At 26.0% G+C, this 27,595-nt stretch overlaps 2 protein-coding genes across 2 annotated transcripts; one reads left to right on the top strand and one right to left on the bottom strand.

Moving 5' to 3' along the window:
* Positions 1-381: 381 nt before the first annotated feature.
* LOC134834852 (fibroblast growth factor receptor homolog 1-like) lies at positions 382-25,526 on the top strand. The gene is made up of 11 exons (XM_063849646.1): positions 382-773; positions 9,933-10,148; positions 19,919-20,042; positions 21,095-21,633; positions 21,699-21,883; positions 23,049-23,652; positions 24,098-24,399; positions 24,460-24,653; positions 24,717-24,857; positions 24,917-25,069; positions 25,133-25,526. The coding sequence occupies exons 2-11, from the start codon at positions 10,037-10,039 to the stop codon at positions 25,182-25,184; spliced, it is 2,406 nt and encodes an 801-aa protein (XP_063705716.1). The 5' UTR covers positions 382-773; positions 9,933-10,036; the 3' UTR covers positions 25,185-25,526.
* Positions 25,405-26,943, bottom strand: LOC134834851 (uncharacterized). The gene is made up of 2 exons (XM_063849645.1): positions 26,219-26,943; positions 25,405-26,156 (listed from the first exon to the last, which is right to left on the bottom strand). Exons 1-2 carry the CDS (start codon positions 26,839-26,841, stop codon positions 26,069-26,071), a joined length of 711 nt encoding a protein of 236 aa, XP_063705715.1. The 5' UTR covers positions 26,842-26,943; the 3' UTR covers positions 25,405-26,068.
* Positions 26,944-27,595: the final 652 nt, after the last annotated feature.

The raw sequence follows: 27,595 nt of genomic DNA, 5'->3' as shown, positions 1-27,595 counted from the left end.
TTTTTTGTGCTCCGAGCAAAATAAAAAAAAATTAAAGAGAGACTGAGAGTAAAGAGGTCACCCGAAAACTGATTCAAGGACTTTGAGTGTTTATTTTTAAAAGAAAATAAAATTAAATAAAAGTGACCGGAAAATCGTTTTTCAAAGCAACGGAAAAAGAGACAATTATTCTAAAAAAAACAAAAAATAATAAAAATATTTGAAAAATAAAAGAAAATTTAAATTTATGAAAAAAGATTAAAGAACCGGAAAAGAAAAAAAATTAAAAATATTTTTTTTGTGTTAGAAAAAAAAATTAAATTTCCGGAAAAATAAAAAAAAATAAAAATTAAAGAGACAGACAATAAAAAAACCCTCATAATCCACAAAAAATTAAATAAATCGCAACTGATTTAAATTAATGATAAAATAGCAGCAAAATCATACAAGACTGACCACCAACCAGAGACTTCTGTGTCCTCATCATTAACAAACCCGCGAGTGATGCTGTTGCAATAATAAATCAAATACAGTGATTTTATTTGTGTTACAACGTCGACATATCTCGTCGAATGTAAATGAAACACATTGAAGTAAATTAAATAAGACAAGCGAAGAAAATAAGTGTAATTGGATTACAATCACTACAATTATTATATCAATTGGATAATTTTATACTGCAGGAATTTCTTCATTTTATCGTTCAAGCAGAGAATAAAAAAAAATAAGATAAAATTAAATAAAATCAAAGTTCGCTGATTCATTGCATTGCGTGCATTTTTTTCATGGAAAAGGTATGTAGAGGATTTTTTTCTGATTTTTTTTTTTTTTTTTTTGTTAAAGAAAATAAAGTTCTAGAAGACAAATGTGAATGAATGAATGAAATCGAATGAAGATTAATGATTGTGAGTGATTGAAATGGAAAGTGATCTGCTGAAGAGATGAATGAAGAAGTATTTTATTTTTGAGGGAGAAAAATTGTGAGAATTTTTGTTGCGGAAGTTTTTTCTTTAAAAAAAAATATTTTTTTTTGAAGTCTTTAGCAGAAATTAATTAAATTAAAATAAAAAAAAATAATTAATTTTAAATATTTGTTTTTTTTAATTTTTGTAATTTTTTATAATTTAATTGCATTAATTTTATTTATTTTTAATTCAATAAAGTTATTCAATTTAAAATTTTAAAACTGTTTAATTTAATTTAATAAATTATTTTTTTTATTAAATTTTTAAATTATTTTTAATTAATAATTATTTTTTTTAAATATTTAAATTAGTTTTAAATAAAAAAATAATTGAATTTTGAAGTATTTTTATTTTAATTTAAAAAAAAATATAATTAATAATAATAATAAAAATAATTAAAATAAAAATACTTTACAATTTAATTTTTATTAATTTAAAACTAATTTAAATATTTAAAGAAATTTAAAATATTAAATTAAATAATCTTAAAATTTAATAAAAAAAATAATTAAATTAAATTAAATTAAACAGTTTTAAAAATTTTAAATTGAATAATTTTATTGAATTAAAAATAAATAAAATTAATGCAATTAAATTATAAAAAATTACAAAAATCCAACAAAACAAATATTTAAAATTTTTTAAATTAATTAATTTTTTTTTCAATATTAATTTATTTTTTTTTTTATATTTTATTTTATTTTTTTTTATATTTTATAAAATTAAGACTATAATAAAAGACTCAATAAATATAAGAATTTATGGAAATTATTTCAAAATTTTAATTATTTTTCTACAAGTTTTTACAATAAAACTTAAAATTTATATTTTTTTTATTAAAAAATATTTTTGAAATTTTAAAAAATATTTTTTCTTTATTTAAAAAATTTAAATTTTTAATTTTAATTAAAAAAATTTTTATTTTTAAAATAATAAGAAGAAATATTTTTTTAAATTTTTCAATATTCAAATTGAATTTATTTAATTAAGTAATTAATAATTATAATTTTCTATAAAAGTAATTTTTTAATTTTAAAACTTACATTAATAATTATTTTTTAATTTAATTTAAATTAACTTTGTAGATCTTAAACTGATTTTTTTTTAAATATTAAAAATTTACATTTTCTCTCTTAACATTTAATAAAAATTATAGTTAAAAAAAATAATTAATTTTTTATTATTTTTATTTTATTATTTTATAATTAAATCAAATTTATAAATTTTTTCGTTTCATACTTAAAAAATCAGTAAAAAACGACATCTGGGATGAACCTCTTGTCAAAACATCAACTTTGTCAACTTCAAAAAATTAAAAAAAAACGCCAATATTTACTTTTAATTTCCATTCAATCTCATAAAAAAAAATCACTTACTCAAAAAAATTAATTACTTTATCTTGTTTTATGTCACCTTGACTTACGATCTCGATCGAGAGCAAGATAACGAGAAATCCATCCAATTTTTACGGTTTTCGTTCGCTGAGCCATAAATCAGTCACTAGTTGTTTTATCATGTACTTTTTTACATTTTTTGCATAGTCAACTATCAATCTTGTGCCTTTCATGCATTAATTAAAAAGCAATAAATCATACTTCGGGCGAAATGTATTTACATTGAATCAAACACGGGATTGACGTGAGGTAATTTTTTTTTCTACGTGCGAATTAAAATCTTGTAATTTTTTATTTTAAAGCGATTTTTAAAGCCGGCAATAAAATGTAATCAGGTGTCAAGTTTGATTACAATTTAAATGGCATTTAATTTATTGTTTGGAATTATTACTTTTTATTATTTCGCGAGACCAGAAAAAAAAATAAAAAGTAATAAAATTGGACGTTTTTATGCTGCTGGCGCTTAAATTGAGTGCGTGTGCGATATTTAACGAGCAAAGATAAGAAAAAAGTTAAAAATTCTAATTTAATGCAGGAAGTTCACTGCTGTCACTTACTTTTGACGCGTGGTAATTAATACCAGTGCTCTGTTATTTATTTTTACATTTCAACAGCTCATCGTTATAATAATTATTTTGATTGTTATTACATAAATAAACGAGGGTCTTCTACTCCATGTAACAAGGAAACGACAAAAAAAAACTTTAAAATGTCAAAAAATAAATAAATCAACGAAAACCACACACAAAAAAAAATACAAAAAAAGGTGTGATTTGTCGTTTAAGCTCTTTTTTAGCTACTGTCGTTAAATTTAAGAGATAACGCCACAATAGGCTAATTTTTGCGCCTATTTTTAGGCATGCGAGTGACAAAAAATGTCAAAACAAGGCGAAAAATTCACACGACGCCGCGCGCAGTTCAACGATCTGGATATTTCTCAATATTTACTCGAGAGTTTTGCGATAGTTCTCTTTGTAAATTTGCCAGTAATAATATTTGATTTTGTCACTCGAGCAAATATTTTGTTACAGTCTGTATCAGTTTGGTTTGGTGAGTCATTGTTTTAACGCGGTTTACTTGTGAATTGTTTTTACATGCAAATTTTGAGGTTATGAGTTCATGACAGGATTTTGACAGATGAGGTTTTGACGTTTAAATTAATCGCATTTGGTTATTTTTTGTTTTTGTAATTTTTTAAGAGATAAAACTGTTAATTTTGAGTGAAAATAAGTAAAAATTTTATTTAAAATTTATTATTTAAAAATTGATTTTTCATCAAAAATTGATACAGCTGTCAAATTTTGACAGATGACATTTGGAAAAAATTTTCATGAAATCCATGAAATTTCAATTATTTGGCGGTTTTTCTGCAATTTTTAAGAAATTAAAAAGATTTTACTTTGACAAAGCTCAAACATTTAACTTTCATTGGATTTTTGTCAAAAATTTTTAACCTGTCAAATTTTGACAGATGACAGATGAAAACAAATTTTGCTGAATTTTTAATGATTTTAGAAATTTTTGTGAAAATTTAAGTTATTTTAATTTTAAAAAGCTCAAGAATTGAACTCCTGTCAAAAAATTTCGAGTTGTCAAATTTTGACACTTGACGTTTGTTAAAATTTCTAATATTGAAAGATTTGAAATTTATCTAATTTTTTTTTTCATTAAAAATGGTTATAATAATTTCAGATTGATTGAAAATTATAAATTTTAGCTAAAAATTTGTTTAAGCTGTCAAATTTTGACAGATGACAGTTCTGTCAAATTTCGATCAGAATTCAATTTTTTAAAGAAATTTTAAATAATTTTTAATTTTTCGTTTTTTAATTAATAATTAATTCAAAAAATTTATAATTTGAGTTTTTAAAAAAATTGAAAAAATTTTTTTTTGACATTTTAGCAAAAGAAAATAATTCGAGCTGTCAAATTTTCATTTTTAAAAATTTTTCAAAAAACTTCCCGAATAAAAAATTTGAATCAGATTGGCTTAATTTTTTTCAAAACTTTTAATTAAAAAAATTTTCAAAATTTTCTAATTAATTTTTTTTTACTTTTTAAGTCAAATATTTGATACTTTCTGTCTGAAAAGTCTCACTATTTGGTTATTTATTATTTTTTTACTTATCGAACAATAAAAAGCTCCCACTGTGACACTTTAAATCTTTTTTGTCTTCATTTTAAAACAATCTTCAAAAGCCCGCATCAAACGTTGGTAGAATTCAAAAAAATCTCAGTTTCTCAAATAAATGCACATCTTACTTAAAAGACGATTTAAATAATTCCAGAATAATCTCCGTCGTATTGACAATGAAGCGACGACGATCATCTATCATCATCTGGATGACACTTAGCTGTTATAATATTGATACATTATGACACATTTTAACGTTACAACTTCATTACTTTCTTGCTGCTGCATTTTTTATTCATCTTTAAATGCTTTTAATGAGATACAACATCAAAGAAGAAGAAATTCTTTCTTTTATATTTCATCAATATTTATCATCAATATCATTAAAAGCGATAAAAACATTAGAATATTTAACACATTAAACGATTTAATCGAATTTTAAACGGAAAGGAAGTCAATAAAGATTAGTTCAGACAATTATGAGAGATTTTTTGAATAAAAAATTGGCATCAGGTAAAAAAATTATTAGTCTTTAACCAAATTAACTCAAAAAACCGGCATAATTGTCAGAATTAATTAAAATTGATCTTTTTTCCCGCCAAAAACCTGATCAAAAGCCCGCCAAAATTAAAAAATCACAAAAATTACATTTTTGTACTCCTCATTAACAGGTTATGAACCTTTTTGAAGTATATATTTTTCAAAAAAAATTATAAATTTGTCAGAATTAATTAAAGTTGATCTTTTTCCCGCCAAAAACCTGATCAAAAGCCCGCCAAAACTAACCAATCACAAAAAATCACATTTTTATACTCCTCATCAACAGGTTATGAACCTTTTTGAAGTATATATTATTCAAAAATTAATAAATTGCGATAAAAAATCATAAAATTAATAAATTTGACGTTAATTACGGAAACACCTTTCAAAAAAATCAATTAAACTTCAAAATTTATGAGATCCCCATTAACCTCAAACCAATAATTAGCCAACAACGCGTGTCTTCGATTAATTTCTCTTCAGGTCGATCACCCAAAAAAAAAAGGTTAAAATAGAAAGAAACAGCTCAAAGCAAAATTTGAACACACAAAAAAATCAAAAGTCATCTAAATTATAATGAATGACTCGCATAATGTCTAATTTTTTCGCTAATTCTCTTTTCTATGCGATTCAATATTTGATAATTTGATAATTTGCACGCGCAGCAACATTCCCGATCGACAAAAAGTCAATATTTATTCATTTTTGAACATAAAAGTCAATCGTAAAATCTGTATTTTCTGACACCGCTTCGCCTTCACTTGGTTCAGCAAAAGATTCCGCAGTTGCTAGTTAATTAACTCAAAATAATCGTAAATATTGGCAAATTGACGTGTGCGCTGCGGTTTCGTTAAACGAGACTCTATGAAAGAAATAACACAGAAATTTGTGTATATTTTCGTTTAAAAGAGCAGTTTTACATTGAAAATTTATATTTATCGACAATTTAATTGAACAAACAATTATTTCGATTATTTTGGCGTCGCATCGTCAATTTGCTTTGTTTTCGCGAAAATTTACATCTAAATAAATCGTAAAAAATTTTTTTTGAAGGAATTTTTTCTCAGATCAATTTCATGAGGTGTCCTTGATCTTTTAATGGAGAATTAAATAAAATTTAATCTAAACAAGCGTTAAAAAGACGAAAAAGTCGAATGAAAAGTAAACAATGTCTTAGATCATTAACTTTACATAAATATACAACTTTGTCGAAGAGTTCGTTAAAAAATTTACTAAAACAATAGAAAAAGGATAGATGCCAGATGAATATTTTACGGGACGAATATTTACGAGTTGAAGAGATCATTAAAATTCAAGGGATGAAAAATCTGACGTGCACATGTTTTGTCAGTTTTAGACTTGAACACAAAAAAATATCGTCTAGTTTGAATAAGTGTCTGAAGATGGTACAAAAAATGAACATAAAATTGAATAACTTTGAGAAATGTTGAAAATATGGAACGTTTTTTAGGAGTTTATTGTGAAAATTTTGTGTTTCGCAATTATTTTATTGATAAAATTTGAAAGTTTTTAGTTAAAAAATTAATTTTTTAAGCAATTTTTAGTAAATTTAATGAAAATAAATTTAAATAAATGAATTTAGGGTTAAGTTTATTTTTTGATTAAATAATGAGAATTAAATTATCGAAATATAATTTAAATTTAAAATTTTATATAAGAAAATTAATTTTATAATCTTGAAGATTTTTAGACAAAAAGTGAATTTTTAAACAATTTTTGAGTAAAAAAATAACTTGAAATTAAGTAAAAATTAAGTGTTAAAGAAATAAATTAAATTAAAATTTGACATCGAGGAGTACTAAAATGTGAAATTTGTTATTTTTTTTGTTTTTTTGGCGAGTTTTACTTAAATTTTTGCAAAAGACTGTTTTTAAAGTTAAATTTTTAAATTTAAAAAAAAAATTAATTTTGTTTTGTTTTTATTCAAAGTTTAAAATCTCTCAAAAATCTGTAAATTTGAAATTAAATAATTAAAATAATTAATAATATTATTCATATTATTTTTTAATTTCAATTCATGAATATTTTTTTATTAATTGTTAATTCATTCGTTATTTTTTTTTAAATCAAAATTATTTTTTTATTTAAAAAAAAAAATAAAAATTTTTTATTCTTAAAAAAATATAACGAATTTCACATTTTAATACTCCTCAAATCTTAATTATTACTTTTATTTATTATTTTAATTAAATTTAAATTAATATTATTTATTTATTAAATTTTTATATTTTTTTTAAATTTGTACAGTAGTTTTGAAAATTAATAGCTTCGAATTATAATTTTTTTGCTCAAAATATTAAATTTTTTCAAATAGTTTCAAGCCATATAATTTTTAAATACCTATTTAATTTATTAAAAAAATAAATTAAAATTAAATTAAATTTAAATATTATATGATTTTTGTTTAAAAATTAATTATTTATAATTTATCAAATTAAAAAAAAATTAATTAATAATTAATTTAAAAAATATAATTTTACCAAAAATCATAAAAAAAATAAATTTTACATATTAATACTCCTCGAATATTTATCATAATTTTTATTAATTATTTTAATTAAATTTAAATTAATTTATTAAAATTAAATAATTTTTTCGAATTTTATGAATAATTTCGAAAATTAATATCTACGAATTATAATTTTATATTTTTAGTATTTAATTTATAAAAATATAATTAAAATTAAAAAAATAAATTATTAAATTAATTTTTATTAATAATTAATTTAAATAAAATATTTTTTCAAAAAATCATAAAAAATAAAAATTTCACATTTTCATACTCCTCATCAATAATGTATAAGACCCTAACACCGCAAAAAATTAATGACGAAACACAAATTTTTCACAGCGAGGATCAAAACCCATATAATGGAAGATCTTTTTAGACGTTAGACAGACAGTTATTACACAAATCATTAAAATTTTTAGTACTTTTTGTGCTTATTTTGTGCGTCTCTGTGCATTTAAAATTAAAATAAATGATTAAAAGTTGCAATAATCCATGCAATGGTGCTAAAAATATTTCGTATTGACATTTGACGAGAGAAACGCTCCGTCTTGCGTTCGACATTAACGCATCTTAACAGAAATATGATTTACTTGTCATGGCAGCGAACGCGGCGATTGAACAAGATGAAATAATGCCGAGAATGAACTTCAATTATTATTATTAGAAAATCTTGTCTCAATTGAAACAGATATGCCCGAAGATCTACGAGAAATTGAAAGAAAGCAACATGTGGTGCTCATAACGACGAAATAAATTCAATTTACGTAAATTGTTTTACCGACAACGACGTTTTGTGAGAAAAACAAGAATTTTTTTATGATAATTCACCCAAAAGTCCATTAAGATAACTTTCGTTTTCGGATCCAAGGTCGTCCTTAACTGCGGACTGATAATCAATATGGCATCTCTCACACTTTTTGACGTCGTTTAAATTTTTTTTGTGTCAAGTCATAAAATTGATATCTCACAAGTTGACACTTTTAACACTAAAAATGATAATAAAAGTGTCTCGTCTTCGCGCAAAAAATAAAAAAACATTAAAAATCTATAAAAAATTAATCCCACAACTTCCCGACCTTAAACTTGACTTGCCTCGACACTTCTCGGGAGTCAGAGATATCGCACGAAAAAAAACTTGTTGATTTATTGTAAGTGCGAACAAATTCGATAAAATTGACTTGCCAAACATTCGGTTCTTTTTTTTTGGATAAGGGCCAGGAAGAGTGATTTTTTTTCGCGAAACGTGCGATGTTTCATTTTTCTCACAATCGGCGATTTTTTGTACATCTGTTAAATAAATAAACATAAATTTCATGATTTTGTTTTATATTAAAACAAAAATTAACAAGGCGATCTTAGAAACAAGCGAAATTATGACGTGGGGATTTTTTTGTTATATTTTTTTTGATGAAAATTTGATTTTTTTTATCGGGTAAGTCCATTTTTAAATAAATTTTGACATTTAAAAATTTTAACAGGTGTTAATTTTTTTATAGATTTTAATTTTTTGACAAATTTTGATTAATTTTTGTTTAATTTGTGAAAATTTTAAGTTTTTTCACATTTTCGTACTCCTCAATTACTTTTAAAAAATAATAATTTTAAAAAAATCTAATAATTTATCTAGACAAGATTAATTTTTTTTTATAAATTTAATTTTTTCAAAATTTTAAAAATTTTTTGTTTAAGTTTTTAGGAATTTAAAGCTATTTTCACATTTTTGTACTCCTCAAAAGATAAGACAAACAAATAAATTTTTTCTTTTAAAATTATTCAAGTTTTAGTACAAATTTGTACAAATATTTTACCTGAAAACTAAAAACAATCAAATTAAATTTTAAATTTGAAAAATTTTCACAAATTCTTACTCCTCAAAAGAATCAATACAGAAAAAATGATTTTTGTTTTCAAAATTTTTCAATTTTTTTTTCTCAAAATTTTTTATTTTTTTTAATTTTAAAAATTTTAGTAACAATTTGTAAGATTATTGTATGTTAATGTTCGAAAAAAATTAAAATAAAATATTTTTTGCACATTTTAATACTCCTCAGCTGTATTTTTCACATTTTGACGGACAAACAAACCCAAAAATAATTAATTTTTTTACAATTTTTTTTTTCTGAAAAAAACTGAGTTCTCAAAATCAAAAAATGACACGAAATCACGCAAAAGTGCATGCCACTTGCCAAAATTTTGATTTAGATCAAGTACAAAATTTATAAAAATTTAAAGAATTTCAACGCAACTTATGAATAATATGTTAAAATGTCACCTTAAAAAAATTTATTGACCTCATAGAAAAAAATCTTTTGTTTTAATGATTTACGATCACTTTTTATTTAAAATTTGAAGCACCTTACTTATGATTTATTTCCTTTTAATTACAGATCTGACCGAAACAGAATGATTTACGAAAAAATGCTCCCCAGGAATTAACTTTTACCACAAAATAAAAACTAAAAAAGGATAAAAACCCAAATAAATCAAAAAAATGGAACACAAAATCACAATTTTAATCTTTTTTCTCACCATCGTGGGACTCCAGAGCACAAGCGGAGGCAAGATACCCCGAAGCAGTATCGATGTCGTCGATATCAGACTAGGTAAGTAATTTCATAAATTGATAAGGAAAAAAAGTGAACGGTTAATTTTTTTATCAATAAAAGCCGTCAATGAAACATAAACAAATAATCGCAATGTACAAAGAGATAAACTCACTGTCACTTGTTTGTTTGCGACGAGAAGTTGTTGCTCGTTGAGTAATAAAATTTACGATGTGAATTGCGATTAAAATGGAATTAATAAGAGTTTTATGGCTTTTTATGAGAAAAGAGTGTAAATTAATTAGCAATAATCTCGCCATTCGATGATGTTATAAAATTCAATAGTTTGTTATTTCTTGTTTTATTTTATCAGAGTGTTTGGATTTTAACGGGAAAAAATTTATCAACAGACTGCATGTTAAAAATTAAAAATTATCTTGTCAAATATGCAAAAAAAAATAATTAATTAATTTAAAAAAATATATTAATAAACCAATTAATTAAATTAAAAATAATTTTAATTTTAAAATTTAATTAAAATTTTTTTAATTTAAATTAAATAAAAATTTAAAAAATTCAATTAAAATTAAATTTTATTTTTTTTTAAATTAATTAATTTTTCACAATTACGATTTTTATCTTATTTTTTTTTATATCAAGTCAGTTTAAAATCAAAACTAAAAAAAAATTAAATAAACTAAAAATAAAAATTTTTTTAAATCTGAAAATTAAATTCAATAAATTATTTTTTATTAAAAATATTTAAATTGAATTAATTTTAAATAACAATATTAAAAGAAAAATTTCGAGGTTGTTTATAAATAATTCAAAAATTGTTTTTAAAAATTAGTTTTAATTTTGAAAAATTATTTAAACAATATGAAAAAATACTTTTATTTTTATTTAACTTATTTCAAATTTTTTCTTCTATTAAAAATTAAATTTATTTAATTTATTTTAATTTAATTTTTTAAAAAATAAATAATAATTAATTATTTAAAAATTTTATTTTTTTTTATTAAATTTGCATTTAAATAAAATTAATAAATTATGTTTAAAAAAAAATTTAATCAGAAAGTAAAATTAAAACTAAAATATATTTTTCATTAATTTTTAAAACTAATAAATTTAATTAAATTATAAAAAAAATAAATAATTAATTTAAATTAATTTTCAAATTTAATAAAAAAAAATATTTAAAAAAATATAAATTTTAAAATTAAAAAAAAATTAATAAAAAGGTAGATTTTAGAATATTTTAAACTACAAAAAAAATTTCTAGAATTTTCTAAGAAAACACAAAAGACCGTAAACATTTAACAACTAATTTCACATATTCATTATTATTAAAATGACTTTTCCAAACACTCAAAACATCCGAAAACGAACGAAACATTCTCGTCCAATTCATCAGAGCGCACGGCATGGCACCACAAGTGGGTGTTTCTCTGACTTGTCCTACACTTGTTATTTTTACGTCTCCTATTACAGAACTTTTTAACGTATTTTTGGCAAAATTTATTATTATTTATTCTCTTTTTTTTCTCCGAACATATGCGTTCAATATATGAACTACTTTGTATCTGTTTAAACGATCATCATTATTATTTTTTGTGGATCTTCCGAAAAAATGCTAATTTTCAGGATTTTTTTTTCATCTGGAACAAATTTAAACATTTTTATTAAAAATAAATATTTGACACTTTTTTTGCGGAAATGGATTAATTTTATTGAAAATCACAGCTGATGCAAACAATTCATCTCGTGGAGGCAATTTACACGAGAAAAAATGAACAATAAAATAATAACACGACACTAATAGCGTCATTTATTAAACAAGTGCTGTAAAAATAATGTTTTATTTATTTATACAAGCAAGTCATCTTGTTTAACGTGAAATGATGAATAGGCTAATTAGTTTTACACGAAACGGGATGAAAAGAGAAAATTTTCGGCGGCCTTCAACTCGTGAAGCCTCTCGAGATCTTTTGTTTTGAGGGACATTGATTGACGCCGAGCCAAAAAACCGACATGTTTTAAATTTTTACTGCGAAATTGAATTAATAACCTGCCACGAGAGGCATTTTCCGCTCTTTTTTCTTCATTTTCATTTATTTTTCGTGATGTACGCAACTAGCTAAGAATAACCTTGTACTGCTTTGTTTATTATTTTATTTTTGAATCAAGATTTCACACTATCTAACTCTTGAGCATCAACGTTCAACATTAACCAACAGCATGCAACGTTCTCGAAATAAATAATTTTTCGTGAATGAATTTTTGTTGTTGTAATGTCAAACAAATGTTTCGAAAATTAAATAACTGAACGCATATAGAACACATGATTTTAATATAACAAGAAAAAAAATAAAAATATTGGAGGAAAATTTGCCAACTAATTTTGTGTATTAGACAATAGGTATTTTTGTGCGGTTGTTGTAAGTAATTTTTTGAATGTAAAGTATTTCGGGAATTGAGAACCAACCACAGAGAGTGAAATAATTTTTATTTACTTTTATTTGTAATTTTCCTCGATGATTATTTTAATCTTTTTTTTTTAATTTTTATAAAATTCTGAAATTAATTTCAAAGCTTTTTTCGTTTTGATTTTTAAAAAATTTTACTTTTCTATTTTTCAAAAATTTTATGTAAAAGTTAAACTTAAAGCTTAGGAATTATTTCTGGTTATTACAAAAATAAAATAAAAAATTCTAAATTCTTCGGCCCAATGCACATTCTAAAACTTTACCCCAATGCAAAATCGATAACCATTGACATTCTAAAATGTTTTCCTGATTTTTTTTTAATTTTGGCCTTTTCTGGAATTTTGGCCCAATACGCAATCTAAATTTTTTTTTTCCCAATGCACAATCCACAAATTTTGTCCTAATATTCGTCCCCCATGTACATTCTTAAATATTTCCCCAATGCATATTTTTCCAATTAGCCTAATGGTTATTCAGAAATTTGGCCCCAATGCACATTTTTAAATTTTGGCCCAATATACATTTTTGAATTTTGGCCCAATGCACAATTAGTTTTGAAATTTAAATTTTTTAGTAATTTTGAGCTATAAAATGGTTGAATTTTTTTGATTTTTTAATGGTTTTGTATTTTTTTTTGTAATCGAAAAAACCTAAATTAAAAATTCTGGAATGAACTTTCAAGAGCTTTTTGCTTCTAAAGCATTTCGAAAGAACAAAACATAAACAAAAAAGTCATTGAATTATCTTGACCATTGAGTAATCAATTAAATTTAAAGTTTCTATGCTGACTAATCAATCAGTCGCAGAAGAATTTCGTTTTGTTTTTATTGATAAACATGCATTCAAACAAATTTAATGACATCGCCGTCAATTTCTTTGCATCGCCCATTAAAATGCGGTTTAAAAAATTATAAACGAAAGTTCACTTTATGGGTTAATTGCCAACAAACCAATAAAAAAGTGATGACATTCGTAATTGAATTGTCTCGAAGACTTTTTTTTTTCTTTCTCGATGTCTTCTACGACGCGACACTGACGTTGATTTAAAGCCTCTCCCTAATAAAGAAATCAGAATTTCTTCTCGCGTATCACGCATTAATCATCTAATTTATGTATGTTACTCCGTATCACCATTTGTACATAAATACAATTTAGTGTAACATTACAATAATTTAATTAAATGAAGTGACGAAAAAAGAAGAATTCGAGACACTTGCAGAGGGAATAAAATAAATTTTAGACAACCTTTTGTATCATTGTTAGTCTTGATTGTCTCTCGTCAAAAAATTCGGTTATTTATGCTGGCATTTTTGGCCACGCCACTATCATGTTCGTTTATGACACATTTCTTTCGAATAATTGTCTTATTGTTATGCTCGATGCAATTAAGAAATGAGTTAATTAATTGCAGAATATTGTTAAGTTGTTCTTTCTAATTAAGTTGCAAATCTGTCTTGAAAAGTGTGCTGTCTTCATTTTTTTTTGCGCTTGTCTCGTAATCTTATGTAACTTTGAGCGGGTTTCTTTGTAAATTACAGCAAAAAAAATGTGGTGCGTCAACTTATCCAGCAGATGCAACACGTGAAATGGAGAAATACTTAATTTGCGCTTGTCGGCACGTTTCAAACATAATTTAAATCAGAGATTTCTTGTTTTTTTCTTTTTTTTGATTTTGTGATAAAAAAAATCAAGATTGTTTATTTATTGGATTAAACAAGATTTATCCCGGTTTTATGTTCAAAGGCATTATAAATAAAAAAAAATATGTTATGAGCTCGGTTATGAGTGGGTTTTATCTTGGTTTTTTCAAAAAATTATCTGTAAAGAGAAACTTTCTTTCGTTATTTTTTAAAAAATCGATTAAAATTTAATTGAATAAAAATTTATCGGAATTGTTTTGAAAGTCAGAAATTATTAACATTAATTCCGATAAGTCGAATATCACTCCAGATGGAAAAAAAAACTTAACAGAAATGTTCTATTTTTATCATATTTCAAAAATACAGGAGCTTAAAATTAATAAAAAAAATAAAATTTCAAAGCTGATTGTGCATTGGGCCGAAATTTAAAAACGTGAATTGAGACAAAATTTTAAAATGTGCATTGGGGCCAAATTTTTGAATAACCATTAGGCACATTGGAAAAAAAATTGGGAAAATATTTAAGATTGTACATGGGGGGCTCTTGCTGATTTTGCATTAGGACAAAATTTGTGGATTGTGCATTGGGCCAAAATTTCAAAAAAGGGATAAATTTAAAAAAAATCTAGAAACATTTTAGAATGTATTATGGGGAGTTTTCAAATTTGCGTCATTGTAAATTTTTAAAATGTGTATCGGGCCAAAATCCATTCCAGCGACACAAAGTCGTTGAAAGAATTGACAAAGACGAAATAATGAAAATTTAATTTTGAAAAGAAAAGAAGAGATTATGTATCAAATTAATTTCAGAATCTATTCATTGAAGGCAAGCATTTCCCCATTACTACATATTTACATTGAAAACGTCGAGCTATCACGAATTTTCCTATAATCAACATATTTCGAATGCTTAAAGACAGCAAACCACACAGATGATGCACTTAGATACCTCGAAGAGCAAAGGACTTTATGCTCAGTTGTTGAATGATCGGCAGAGGCATAAGCCAAAACAAAGCGTGCAAGACCGATGGCTTACTTTCCGAGTCTAATACATCGAATATTACTTTTCATGGAAGTGAAGCTCTCCTTGAACCATCACAGTTATTGGTGTTCCCTGTGAGGCATCTTTCTCGTCGTCAATCTTAAATTCAGCGACATGAGTTGCAGCATCAATCAATCGCCTCATTCCTAAAGTATCCATTTGAGTTTGAGATGAAAAGGACTTTCGTATCTGAGTGACATTATTCTTGAACGGCAACTTGAATTTGTTCCAAGTGAATTGATTAAAAAAAGAAAGAAAAAACAAGAAATTTCTTTTGGCTCAAATTACTGCAAAGTTGTTTGATGTTGCGCTGCTGTTTTTGGATGAATTTTTAAAAAAATTACAAGTTCAAAGAAGTCCATTGACATAATTAACTCCTTACCTCGTAAAACTGAAAAGAAAAACTAAAAAAGAACTTAATTAAGATTATTTTAATTTTTTTCTGAAATAAACAAAACTTAACTCTTATTTTTTTTATAAACACACTTTTTGATGTGGATTAACTTTTGTTTATTATTTATATTTATTTACTAAGATTTTTATTTTATTTTATTTTGTGTTAGTTTAATTCTTAATAAACTAACCTTCGATCGTATAACTTTAAAAATCAGAAGCATCTGTTCCGCACGTGTTTTAGGCACCATTTCCACTAATCACTCAACTCACTTTTTTTTCTTATAATTTCACGATAAAATCATTTATTTAATTATTGAGCTCTTTGTTGTTATTTATTTTAAGCAAGATAAAAATAAATTAAAACTGTAATAATATTCATTTTTTGCACGTCTCTGACTTATGTTTGCGCGTTGCAATATTTATGTGTCTGATGAACCAAATATTATTTAAAATGCAAAAACGCATTTATTTTTATATAAAGAAGCGCCCATCAACACCGCGAGAGCTGTTGCTATTGAAAAAGTGATGAAGTATTCTTTGTATCGCGCGCGTTGATGGCAGATAAATGAGTTCAATGCTAAGAAAGTGTCATCGAGGATTTTTTTTTCGTATTTCGCAGTACGGAATCGAGGTCACTGAACCGTAATTAAATTTCAATTTAAATTGAATTCAATTTCCTTCAACAAACAATGGACGTCCATTATGCTTCTTCTCTTCTAACTTTTTGTATAAACACATTACCGTTTTATTATTGATTTCCTATTTATTTTATTTTATGCTGTTTTTTTTTGCAGACACGCGTTTTGTATGCAAATTCATTAATAAATAATAAAATAATATTTAATTAACGGCTTTATGCTTTTTTTCATTTTTTGCCGTTTTGTGCAATTTTTCAATTAAACATTCTTCCTCCTTGAACGAAAAAAAATTGTAAATAAATATTTACCTTCGAGTCACGTGACTGCATAATATCCGGTTGCAAATCTTCTTTCCAGCAAATTCAGTCAAGTCAGGCACGAATTTGATAATATTTATTCTTATTTGTTTTTTTTTATCAAACATCGAAGGAAATGGACTTCATCAGTGACATCAATCAATCCATCCATCATAATTTTATGTTTGAAATGAATTTTTAATGACTCTGGCATTTGTCAACAAATTTTCGGACAATAAAAATCTTTGTTTAGTTCTGAAAAAATAAAAAATGTGTCAGAAAAATAATCTTTAAATAATTACCACTTGACCAATAAATTAATTTTTCGTTTGTCACCCGTTTGGTAAAAGTGTGACGATGACATAATCAAAGTGTCTCGAGACAAAAGTCGTCGCCTGTAACAGTTTTACATCAATTTGGAGTTACATTGTAAAAGAGAATAACAAAACATTTAAATATCAATAATATTTATGACCTTTGAAAAAATATTAAATTTTTTTATGAATAACGGTCTTCTGTTTTCCTTTAGAAGAATATTTTTTTTTAAAGTGTTTTCCAATTATGGAAGAGGCAATGAAATGATGACGATATGAGTTGTTGATGATGACATGGAAAGAATCGCCTGGTTTGTGGAATATTAATCGCACTTTCATAAATTTTGTCTGAGGAGCGTGTTTGTTTTTCTAAGGAAAATATTGTTAAATATTGAACCGGAATTTTGATGAAAAATCTGTACAGAGATAAAATTAAAAATTAATTTTTAATTATTTTTTTAATACATTTTAAATTAATTTAATTAATTAAAAAATTAATTTGTAATTTTTTTAAATTTAATTTTATTTTTAATTTTTTTCCTTCCATTTATCGATTTATTTTCGAAAAATTCGAAAATTTGTCAAATAATTTCGAAATTGATTTTTTTTCGAAAATATATTTTTGATGAAATTCAGTTCAAAAAAAAAAAACTATCAGAGTTGTAAAAGAAGCCAAAAAATAATTTGATCGATTTAGTCTCTATCAATGCCGAAATTCTTTCAAAAAAATTTTCGAACTCGAAATATTTTTCGAAAATTTGTTTTCGAATTCAAATTAGAGTTTCAATTCAAAATACATTAATTTTAAAAATTTTTCTTTAATTTATTTTCGAAAATTTGTTTTCGATTTTAAGTTTGAGTTTCGATTCAAAATATATTGATTTTAAAATTTACTCTTTTTTTTATTTTCGAACATTTGTTAAATAATTTCGAAATCGATTTTTTTTAAATGATGAATTTCTGTTCAAAAAAATTATTAGAATAATTAAATAAAATAAAAGTTATAAATAAGATTAAAAAATATAATCGATTTAAAATTTAAACGACTAAAAACTTAAAAATTCTTTAAATTCAAATTAGAAATTTTTTTCGAAATTCGTTTTCGAATATAAATTTAATTTTCGGTTCAGAAATATTATTTTTATTTTTTTTTTATATTAAATTAAACACATTTTATTATTTGTTTTATTGTTTTTATTTATTTAATTAAGAAATAAAAAATGGCACTTAATTTTATGGAACAAGGTCCTAAAAATTAAATATTAAATAATTTTTTTTAAATTTACTTTTTTATTAATTAATTATTATTTTTTATAATTTATTAATTTTTTTTTTCATCACTTTCTTTACTAAAATATTATTTTAAAATTAAAAATTTAGTCTTTACAAAAATAGTTGAGACATAAAATTAATTTTTAATTTCCAACCAACCAATAAAAAATTAATTACCTTTCAAAAAAATGAAAAAAAACGAGGAAAAATCCCCAAAAAGCATCTTCGTTGATTGACGTCCTTTGCTCCGTCGTAAAAATCCAATCTATCCAATTTTTGATTACGCCTGTCATGTTGTCTGACACGATCGTAAAAAAAACTTTTTTTTTTTCATTTTCAATTTTCTTCCATGAAAACCACAGTCTCATTAAAAAACATGTAAAAACCACAAAATGCACTCTCACTTCTTGATCTTTACTCTCTTCCCGGTCTGTTTCGATGCAACGTTCGAACATTCGTTTATTACGATCATATTTCAAAAATTTGCATCTAATATGATGCACGTGCTCGTGGTTTTACAACAGTTTTTAACAACAGCATCTGCATCTTTATGGTTTTGATTACATGTTTTTTTTTGTTTTATTTCTTGTTCGATGCGCATCTTTTTCACTCCCTAATTATAGAACCTTGAAAATTTTTCGAAAGATGACACAAAAATTATGGTTGCAACTGTGACGAGGTGCGTAAAAATGATGCTTTTCCGTCTTTTTTTGCCTGTGACACAGCGGAACATGTGTTAATAATATATTCGACGACAGGAAGCAACGATTTTTTTTTGCAGAAAATTTTGTTGTTTTGCTTATTTACGCGCGATATCAAAATATAGTTGAGTAAACAACTTCACAAGAAAATGTTTTTTTGATTCAAATGTTAGAAAATATGGAGGGATTTCTTTCTTGTTTATTTTATTTTTGTTTTCTTTAAATCTTTTTTTGATTTATATCGACTTTGCTTAAATTTTTTTTAAATTTATTTTTCTGAAAAATTTTAAATTTTTTTATGATATTTTCGAAAAATTCGAAAATTTGTAAATTAATTTCGAAAAATTCGAAAATTTGTAAATTAATTTCGAAAAATTCGAAAATTTGAAATTTATTTTCGAAAATTTATAATTCTTTTTCAAATGTTTGGTTTATATATATTTTATTTTATTTTCGGCGTTGAAAAAATTTAATAGAAAGTAGTAAAATTTTTATTTGATAGACATTTTTTTAAAAAAAATTTTTTTTGAAGTTCGAAAATTTTCGAAATTTAAATATTTGTTAATTTATAAAATATTTATTATAATATTTAAAACGTTTGAAATTTTATTAAAACTAAAAAGGTTAAAATTATTTTATTAGTTTTTTAAAACCTTCATTAAATTTTTTATCTTTTTTAATCTTTTAATAAAAAGTTTTTATAAAATTAAAAAAAATAGCTCCTAACTTAATTTAATTTTTAAAAAATTTATTTTAATTATTTTTTTAATTAAAAAAAATTAATTATAAAAAGAAAAAAAAATCAATGTGTGATAAAAAAAATTTATTATAAACAAAAAATGATGAAAAACCCAAAAGTCGTTAAAAGATCGCCATCTGCATATGCTTCTAATTATGATTCATTCCTTTTTTGCCATTTTATGAAAGATGTTCTTTTCAAACAATTTCTTAGGAATCATTTTATATTAAAAAAAAAATCATAAAACAACCAAAACTTAATTCGACAACGACTTTTATTTATTCATTTTTTTTCTTTTTCTTTCAGAAAGCAACAAAAGTCTCGATCAACATGTCCTGATAAACCAACGAGTGATGCTGAGGTGTCCTTTTGAGCAACCACTATGGTACAGAAATGGCTTTTTTGTTCCGCGCCAAAAGAAAACCAAAGGGTAAGTGAAATTTAATTTTATTTAAAAATAAACTTCAATTGTTTAGAAAACCCGAAGCGAAACCAAAACATTAAAATTCTAGGTGAATGAAATTAATAACTGTTCGAATTTCTGTAAACAAAACCACAGATTAATGCAACAAATTAGTGCGTTGTTTGTATATTTTTACTGAAACAATTTTCCAACTTGTTATTTTTTTGTGTGCTTTTTTTAATCTCTTGTAATACTAAACAGCAGTTTTCTCGAAAAAGCGATGAAAATGCGGCAGCGCGTGTTGATTTTTTGATGAAGTGTGAGACGCAGATGTTTACAAAATTTCAACATTTTCTTACCTTTTCATGTCTTTTTACTTCGAAATCGAATGGAAAAGTTTAAATAAACGAGAATCAATTAGAGATTTTGTGTTTACATGAAATGATTTTTCAATTTTTAACAGCATTTCGAGGAAAAAATCCGACATTGACCAAGGATTCATGTCTTTGCCAAAAAAAATTCAGAATGTGCACTGGGACAAAAATTTTAAATGTGTATTGGGAGTAAATTTTTAATGTAAACTGGGCAAATTTTTGTAAATTCTCATATTATTGCCCAAGTTTACATTTAAAATTTCAATCCCAATACACATTTTTTATGAACTTTGAGCCCAATGCACACATTTTTTTAATTTTTAAAATTTAAGGCTTTTCAAAATATAAAAAATTTAAAAAAAATGTGCATTGGGCTCAAAAAATATTTTTAAAAAATTTGTATTCGGATTAAAATTTTAAATGTAAACTGGGCAATTTTTGTGCTTTCTAAGCTTCTTAGCCCAGTCTACATTTAAGATTTTCTTCCCAATACACATTTTTTAAATTTTTGCCCAAGGCACATTTTTTTTAAATTTCTACATATTTTAAAGCTTTTACCCCAGTTAAAATTTAAGGTTTTTATCCCAGTTCAAATTTTTTAAAATAAATTTTGACCCCAATGCACATTTCTTTTAAATTTTTGAAATTTTAAAACTATCCCAATGCACATTTTACTGACAATTTTCAATTTTTTGGTATTTCCAGCGTTCGTTTGGATCAAATCCGCAAACAAGACTCCGGCGAATATAGTTGCCAATCTCCAGAATCGGGTTTCTGGGCCAACATAACCATCACAGTAGATGCCGAATACGCTCCTTTCCCCGATAAAATGGAAATCCAATCTCTGGTCGCGGAAAATTTACAACTTACCGACGTGCAAGCCGAAGACATTCACACCTCGAATGCGGGCCTCGATGACTCCGAAACCTATGGAACAGTTACTTACCAAGACCCGAACGAACCAAAAGCGCCACATTTCAAACGAGAATCCGAGCTGCATAAATTAATCTCAAAACCATCGGGAAATATGTTCCGCTTCCGATGCCTGGTCGAAGGAAATCCCGAACCGAATATCACGTGGACCAAGGACAACAAAAAAATCGAACGAAAAATGGGAAAAGTTAAACAAGCAAAATACGCGATCACGTTGGAGGAACTTGTGCCCGACGATTCGGGAATTTACAAATGTGAGGCTTGCAATTCCGAGGGATGTGTTGATTGGAGTACGAAATTGGAAGTGCAAGGTAAGATTTTTTTTTCGAACTTTGATTTAAAAAAAAAATTAAAAATTATCGAAAAAAATGAATAGATCGATTCCCGGCAAGACCATACGTGAAAGAAGGTTATCCACGAAATGTAACAGTCCTGGTTAACACAAGCACCTTCTTTACATGCCCAATTATCTCAGATTTAGCGCCACATGTTGTGTGGTATAGCGTTCAAATAATTAACGAAACTGACCTGAGAAATATTTCGAACGAATTTTTAATGAAGGTATTTTAAAAAATTCATTTTGAGGGGAAATTTCTACGGTGAAGGATTTTTTTTTAAATTTTTTCGACTTTTTTGGTGATGGTCTTTCTGTTTTTAAGCTTTAGGAAATTATTTTTCGGGAGTTATTTAAAAAAAAATGTTTCACATTAAAACAAATATTTTTATAATTTTTTTTTGAGATGAAAATATTTGTTTACAAAATTTTAAAATATTTTTTTTTAATTTTTAAGTTAAATTTTCATAAATTACAATTGAAATTAGTAATTTGTTAACTAAAACCGTAAAAATTTGATAAAAATCGGTTAACCGATAAATTACCGATAAAAATTTGAAAATCGTTTCCTTGCTAATTCAAACATTTTTTTAAAATAAATATTTATTTAATTAAAAAAATATTTGCTTTACTCAAAATTTAAAAATTTAACTAATTCTTTTTAAAAATAATTAAAAATAAATTTATTTAAATTAATTTACTAATTAAAAATAAATTAATTTATTTTTTTTTTTTAATAAAAAAAATATAAAATTTTATTAAAAATTTTTATATCCAAATTTAAGAATTTTCTTTTGGTTTTATTTTTAAAAAAATATTTATTCTCAGCTAATGATTTTAAATAAAAATTTACTTTAAAAAAAATTAAAGTAAAAAAAATAACCGTTTAAAATTTGAAAATCGCATTTCTGCTAATTCAAGTCAACTTGAATCGGTTCAAAATTTTTAAATAATTTTTTTTTGTAATGTGAAACATTTTTCTTTATCAAACTTATAATCTTAAACTTTATTTAAACTTTTTATTTCTTGGTGTTGGTAAAATTTCTTAAATTTCTCTTTCAAAACTATTTCAGATAGCGTCAATCACAAGCCAATTTTCAAATATCCTCCACAAAATCGGACCTTAAACGAAGGCGATTCCACAGTTTTTGACTGTCGGTATTGCGATTCGTCCGAAAATTGCACAATTTTGTCTGATTTGCACACACAAATCAGCTGGAACTTTACAAAGTGCTACAAGGGTGATTGCGAAACTAAATCTCAAATTCTTAAAAAGGTGAAGGAAATTGTAATTTAGTGCATGCTTTTGTATTTTTATGTTATGTAGCTAGATTTTTGTCAAAATTTTATCGAAATTTCAAGTTTTTCTAATAAAATTTTTAAAATTCACAGCGCGACGATGACAATCCCGAAGTACTAAAACTCGAAAATGTCACGTACGAAGACGAAGGATGGTACAGTTGTGTCGCCACAAACACTTTGGGAACAACTGCTGCTTCCGCTTACTTGTCTGTCGTCGATGAATTTCCCGTTGAGCAAGTTCCGCATCCAAAATTGCATCCATACGTCAATTTTATCGCAGCTTTGTTGGGCATTATTTTCTTCGTTTGTGTGGCGATCTTTTTCGTGACCTACAAAAAAATGAAACACGAAAAGATGAAGCATCGAGCGATGGAACGGGTGAATGCCTGGACCAAAAAAGTCATCGTTATGAAGCCAGGAGTGGAAAATTTCGCCGCAAGTACGGATTCGGGATTACAGATGCCCATTGTGAGAATTGAGAAGCAACGAACGATGCTTGGATCGGGGTCTTGTGAAAGCGGGATTTTGTCAGAATACGAATTTCCGATAGATCTGAATTGGGAGTTCCCGCGAATGCAGTTGACCATGGGACGGAGCTTGGGGGAGGGAGCTTTCGGTAAAGTTGTTATGGCAGAAGCTCATGGACTGATAAGGAGCGGGGTGTCAACTGTTGTGGCTGTTAAAATGTTAAAAGGTGAGATTTTTATCGAAATTTCTTTCATTTTTGACGAAAATTTGCAAATTTTAATTCAAAATGAGTAAAAAAAAATTTCAATCGGTTAACCGATAAAATTTGAAAATCGCTTTCTTGCTAATTCAAATTTAAAAAAAATTAAATAAAAATTATTTTGCTTGAAAAAATTTATAGAAGAAGAATTTTAAAGAAAATTAATGAAATTTTTATTTAATTAGCAAATTTTTATTAAGAAATCTTGAAAATTTTGATTCAAATTCGTTAAAAAATTAATTTCTACCGGTTTACCGATAATAACCGATAAAATTTGAAAATCGCTTTCTTGCTAATTCAAACAACCAAATATTGAAAAATCACTTTTTTTTACTCAAAAATTAATGAAAGAATAATTTTTAATAAATTTTAATCAATTTTATACTAATTCAATGAAAATTTACAATTTTAGAGGGCCACACCGACACCGACGTCAAAGATCTCGTCTGCGAAATGGAAGTAATGAAGATGATTGGCAAACATATCAACATCATCAACTTACTGGGATGCTGTTGTCAAGACGGACCCTTATTCGTGATTGTAGAATTCGCTCCTCATGGCAATTTGAGAGACTTTTTGCGAAAACATCGACCTTCTTCGGGCTACGAATGCAGTGACGGCGAAGAAAAAGAGACAAAAACCTTGACACAAAAAGATTTAGTCTCTTATTCGTATCAAGTGGCACGCGGAATGGAGTATTTAGCATCACGAAGAGTAAGATTTCCATCAAAAATTATTTTTTCTCAGATTTTAACGAAAAATTTTCAATTTTAGTGCATCCATCGCGACTTGGCAGCCCGTAATGTGCTCGTCAGTGACGACTATATAATGAAAATTGCTGATTTTGGCTTGGCACGTGACATTCACAGTCAAGATTACTACAGAAAAACGACTGATGGAAGACTTCCCGTCAAATGGATGGCTCCGGAATCGCTCTTTGATAAAGTTTATGATACCCAGAGTGATGTGTAAGTATTGAAATACCTCAAAAATCTTAAGAAAATAATTAATTTTGAATTTTTTGAATGTAGTTGGTCCTATGGAGTACTTCTTTGGGAGATCATGACACTCGGAGGCACACCATACCCATCAGTGCCTTCCGTCAAAAATTTATTTGAATTACTCAGGAAAGGCGAACGAATGGAAAAACCTCCTCTTTGCTCGAATGACATGTAAGTCCCTTAAAATTTAAAAATTTTTAATAAAAAATTAAAATTTCAATTTTTTTTAGATACATTTTGATGCGCGAATGCTGGAATTACGTGCCGAACGAACGTCCAACCTTTAGCGAAATCGTTGAAGATCTCGATAGAATTTTAAGTGTGACTGCAAATGAAGAATATTTAGACTTAGGATTACCACAATTAGATACTCCGCCGTCCAGGTACCATTTTTCATCAAAATTTCCTTAAAAACAAAAAAACTAACCTCACTTTATTTTTTTTAGCGATGACGAAAGTGACGATGACGTGACAAGGGAATTCCCCTTTTTACTATAAGATGAATGTAAGTTGATGATAAGTGCCCAAAATACTCCGCCCGCACGCATCACAAGCTGAAAATTGTAAGATAATCAAAAATGGCGGGAAAACTGTTAGTTTTTAGGTTAGGTAGACAATAACTAGTCAATATTTTGTATATTTTTTAGATTTATTTTTTGATTTAAGACAAGTTTTACATTTTTTTTTTTGTCTAAGAAAGCTCTCAAGCAATAATTAGTAGATTTAAGTTATTTATGATGAAATTTTAGTATTAGCGGAAGCAATGAAAATTTTGGTTAGAGAAAAAAGCGTCCTTTCTTGTGTATAAGATCTGTGTAAAAAGTTAATATTACAAGTACAAATGAATGCAAATAATAAAATTAATGATATTTCTTATGAATATTATTTTTTTTTGCTATGAAAAATGTTTTTGTGAAAAAATAAGGTAAATTTTTTAATTAGATTATGAAATTTTTGAGGTTAGAATCGATCTTTCGAAAAATCGAAAAGGTATACATATTGAATTTTTTGCTAATTTTTCAGATTTTTTGTGTTTTTGAAAGTTATTTCCTGATTTCATTAGCTTTTGAATAAAAAATTTCATTATTATATCAAAAAAATCTCATATTTAACGAAATATTTCGATAATTTGATCAAATATTAAAAAAAAATCTTGCGTAAAAACCACAAAATTAACTTTTTTCTATGACTCTGTCAGAAAATCCCTTGAAAATTTTCCACAATTGCTTTAGGATGATTGCTGTGATTATTTATTTATGCCTTTTATCCAATGCTATCACAATAAAATTACCAATGTTGGAAGTTTAAATAAGCAAAAAGTGCATTCAACTACTCCCTATTCATTTTTTCACTAAATTATTAATCTTCAATCGATTTCGTTGCTACTTGTTCAATCCAATTCCTTGTAATTTAGCATATTCGACGCCGATTCCTTCAAGCGGATATCCCATTTTAATGCAATCGTCATATCTGTTCGAACAGAAAATACCTTTAACAAAAGTTAAACGTTTTAAATTTGAAGAAAATCTCACTTAATTTCATAATAAGTCGAATATCCCGCCTTAACAGCAGCTTTTTGCGTGCCAACCGATGTAAAAAGTGTCGCTGTATGACTCAAACCAAGCGCTTTCATCATCGGAATACGTGCTTTTAAGAATTCCGTGGCAATGCCTCTGTATCGATAACGCGTATCAACTCCCATGCCATAAGCCAGCATGTACTTATCAATTCCAAATTCATCGTACATGACAAACTGATCCAAAATCCACAAATAAAGTTCGATTGTCAAACGAAAGGCGCGTCCCTTATAATGATGTTCCTCTTTCGGATCACTTTTGGAAGCAACTCCTGTAAAATTAACTCCAACAAGTTCATCGCCTTTGAAACAACCAATGACAATTCCTTGTTGCATGGCGCCTTTCCATAAATCGACATATTCGTTGATGGATTCGGGTTCGTCTTTGAGATTCATGACGCGAGCTAAAGGTTCGTCGGGGATGTAGTGATTTATCATGAGATCACAAGCCTCTTGAAATCGGGATGGAGGTAAGTCACGGATTTCGTATTGAACGAGAGTGCCATCCAAGTCGGGAGCAGTGAAGGTATGCCAGACTTTGGGGAAGGAAACGTTTGCGGGACGACGCCAATTGCCCATGATTCGAAAAGTAAGGGAGAGAGATTTTTAGGACTGAACAGGTGAAGTTACTCGAAATGACTGAAAATATTGTAAAATTGAAATCTATTCGGCAGAAATGTATTAAATTACACGATTATTTTGTAATCTATTACTACGGCGACTGATAACATGCAATCTAAACGATGACATTGGTGTTCGTTTTGTACAGTGAGTTCAAACATTTTTAACAATGCCTTTAAGTTTTTTGTCTTGATTGAATTTAGATTTTTTATGACAATGTATATCGAAGTCTTTATATTCATTTGACTTTCTTATTTCTTTCTAGATAAAAAAAAAATCTTAGAGCGAATCTCCTCTCTGATATTTAGTTGGAACAGAAATTGTTTCATAAATTTGACGTCAAATTAGTAATTTTATGAGCCAAAAGAAATTTCTTGTTTTTTCTTTCTTCTTTTAATCAATTCACTTGAAACAAATTCAAGTTGCCGTTCAAGATTAATGTCACTCAGATACGAAAGTCCTTTTCATCACAAACTCAAATGGGTACTTTAGGAATGAGGCGATTGATAGATGCTGCAACTCATGTCGCTGAATTTAAGATTGACGACGAGAAAGATGCCTCACAGGGAACACCAATAACTGTGATGGTTCGAGGGGAGCTTCACTTCCATGAAAAGTAATATTCGATGTATTATACTCGGAAAGTAAGCCATCGGTCTTTCACGGCTTCATTTTGTCTTATGCCTCTGCCGACCATTTGAAAAAGTATTAG

This window comes from Culicoides brevitarsis, chromosome 3 (genome assembly GCF_036172545.1).
Source record: "Culicoides brevitarsis isolate CSIRO-B50_1 chromosome 3, AGI_CSIRO_Cbre_v1, whole genome shotgun sequence".
NCBI classification, from domain to species: domain Eukaryota; kingdom Metazoa; phylum Arthropoda; class Insecta; order Diptera; family Ceratopogonidae; genus Culicoides; species Culicoides brevitarsis.
This window is presented reverse-complemented; position numbering and strand designations above follow the sequence as displayed.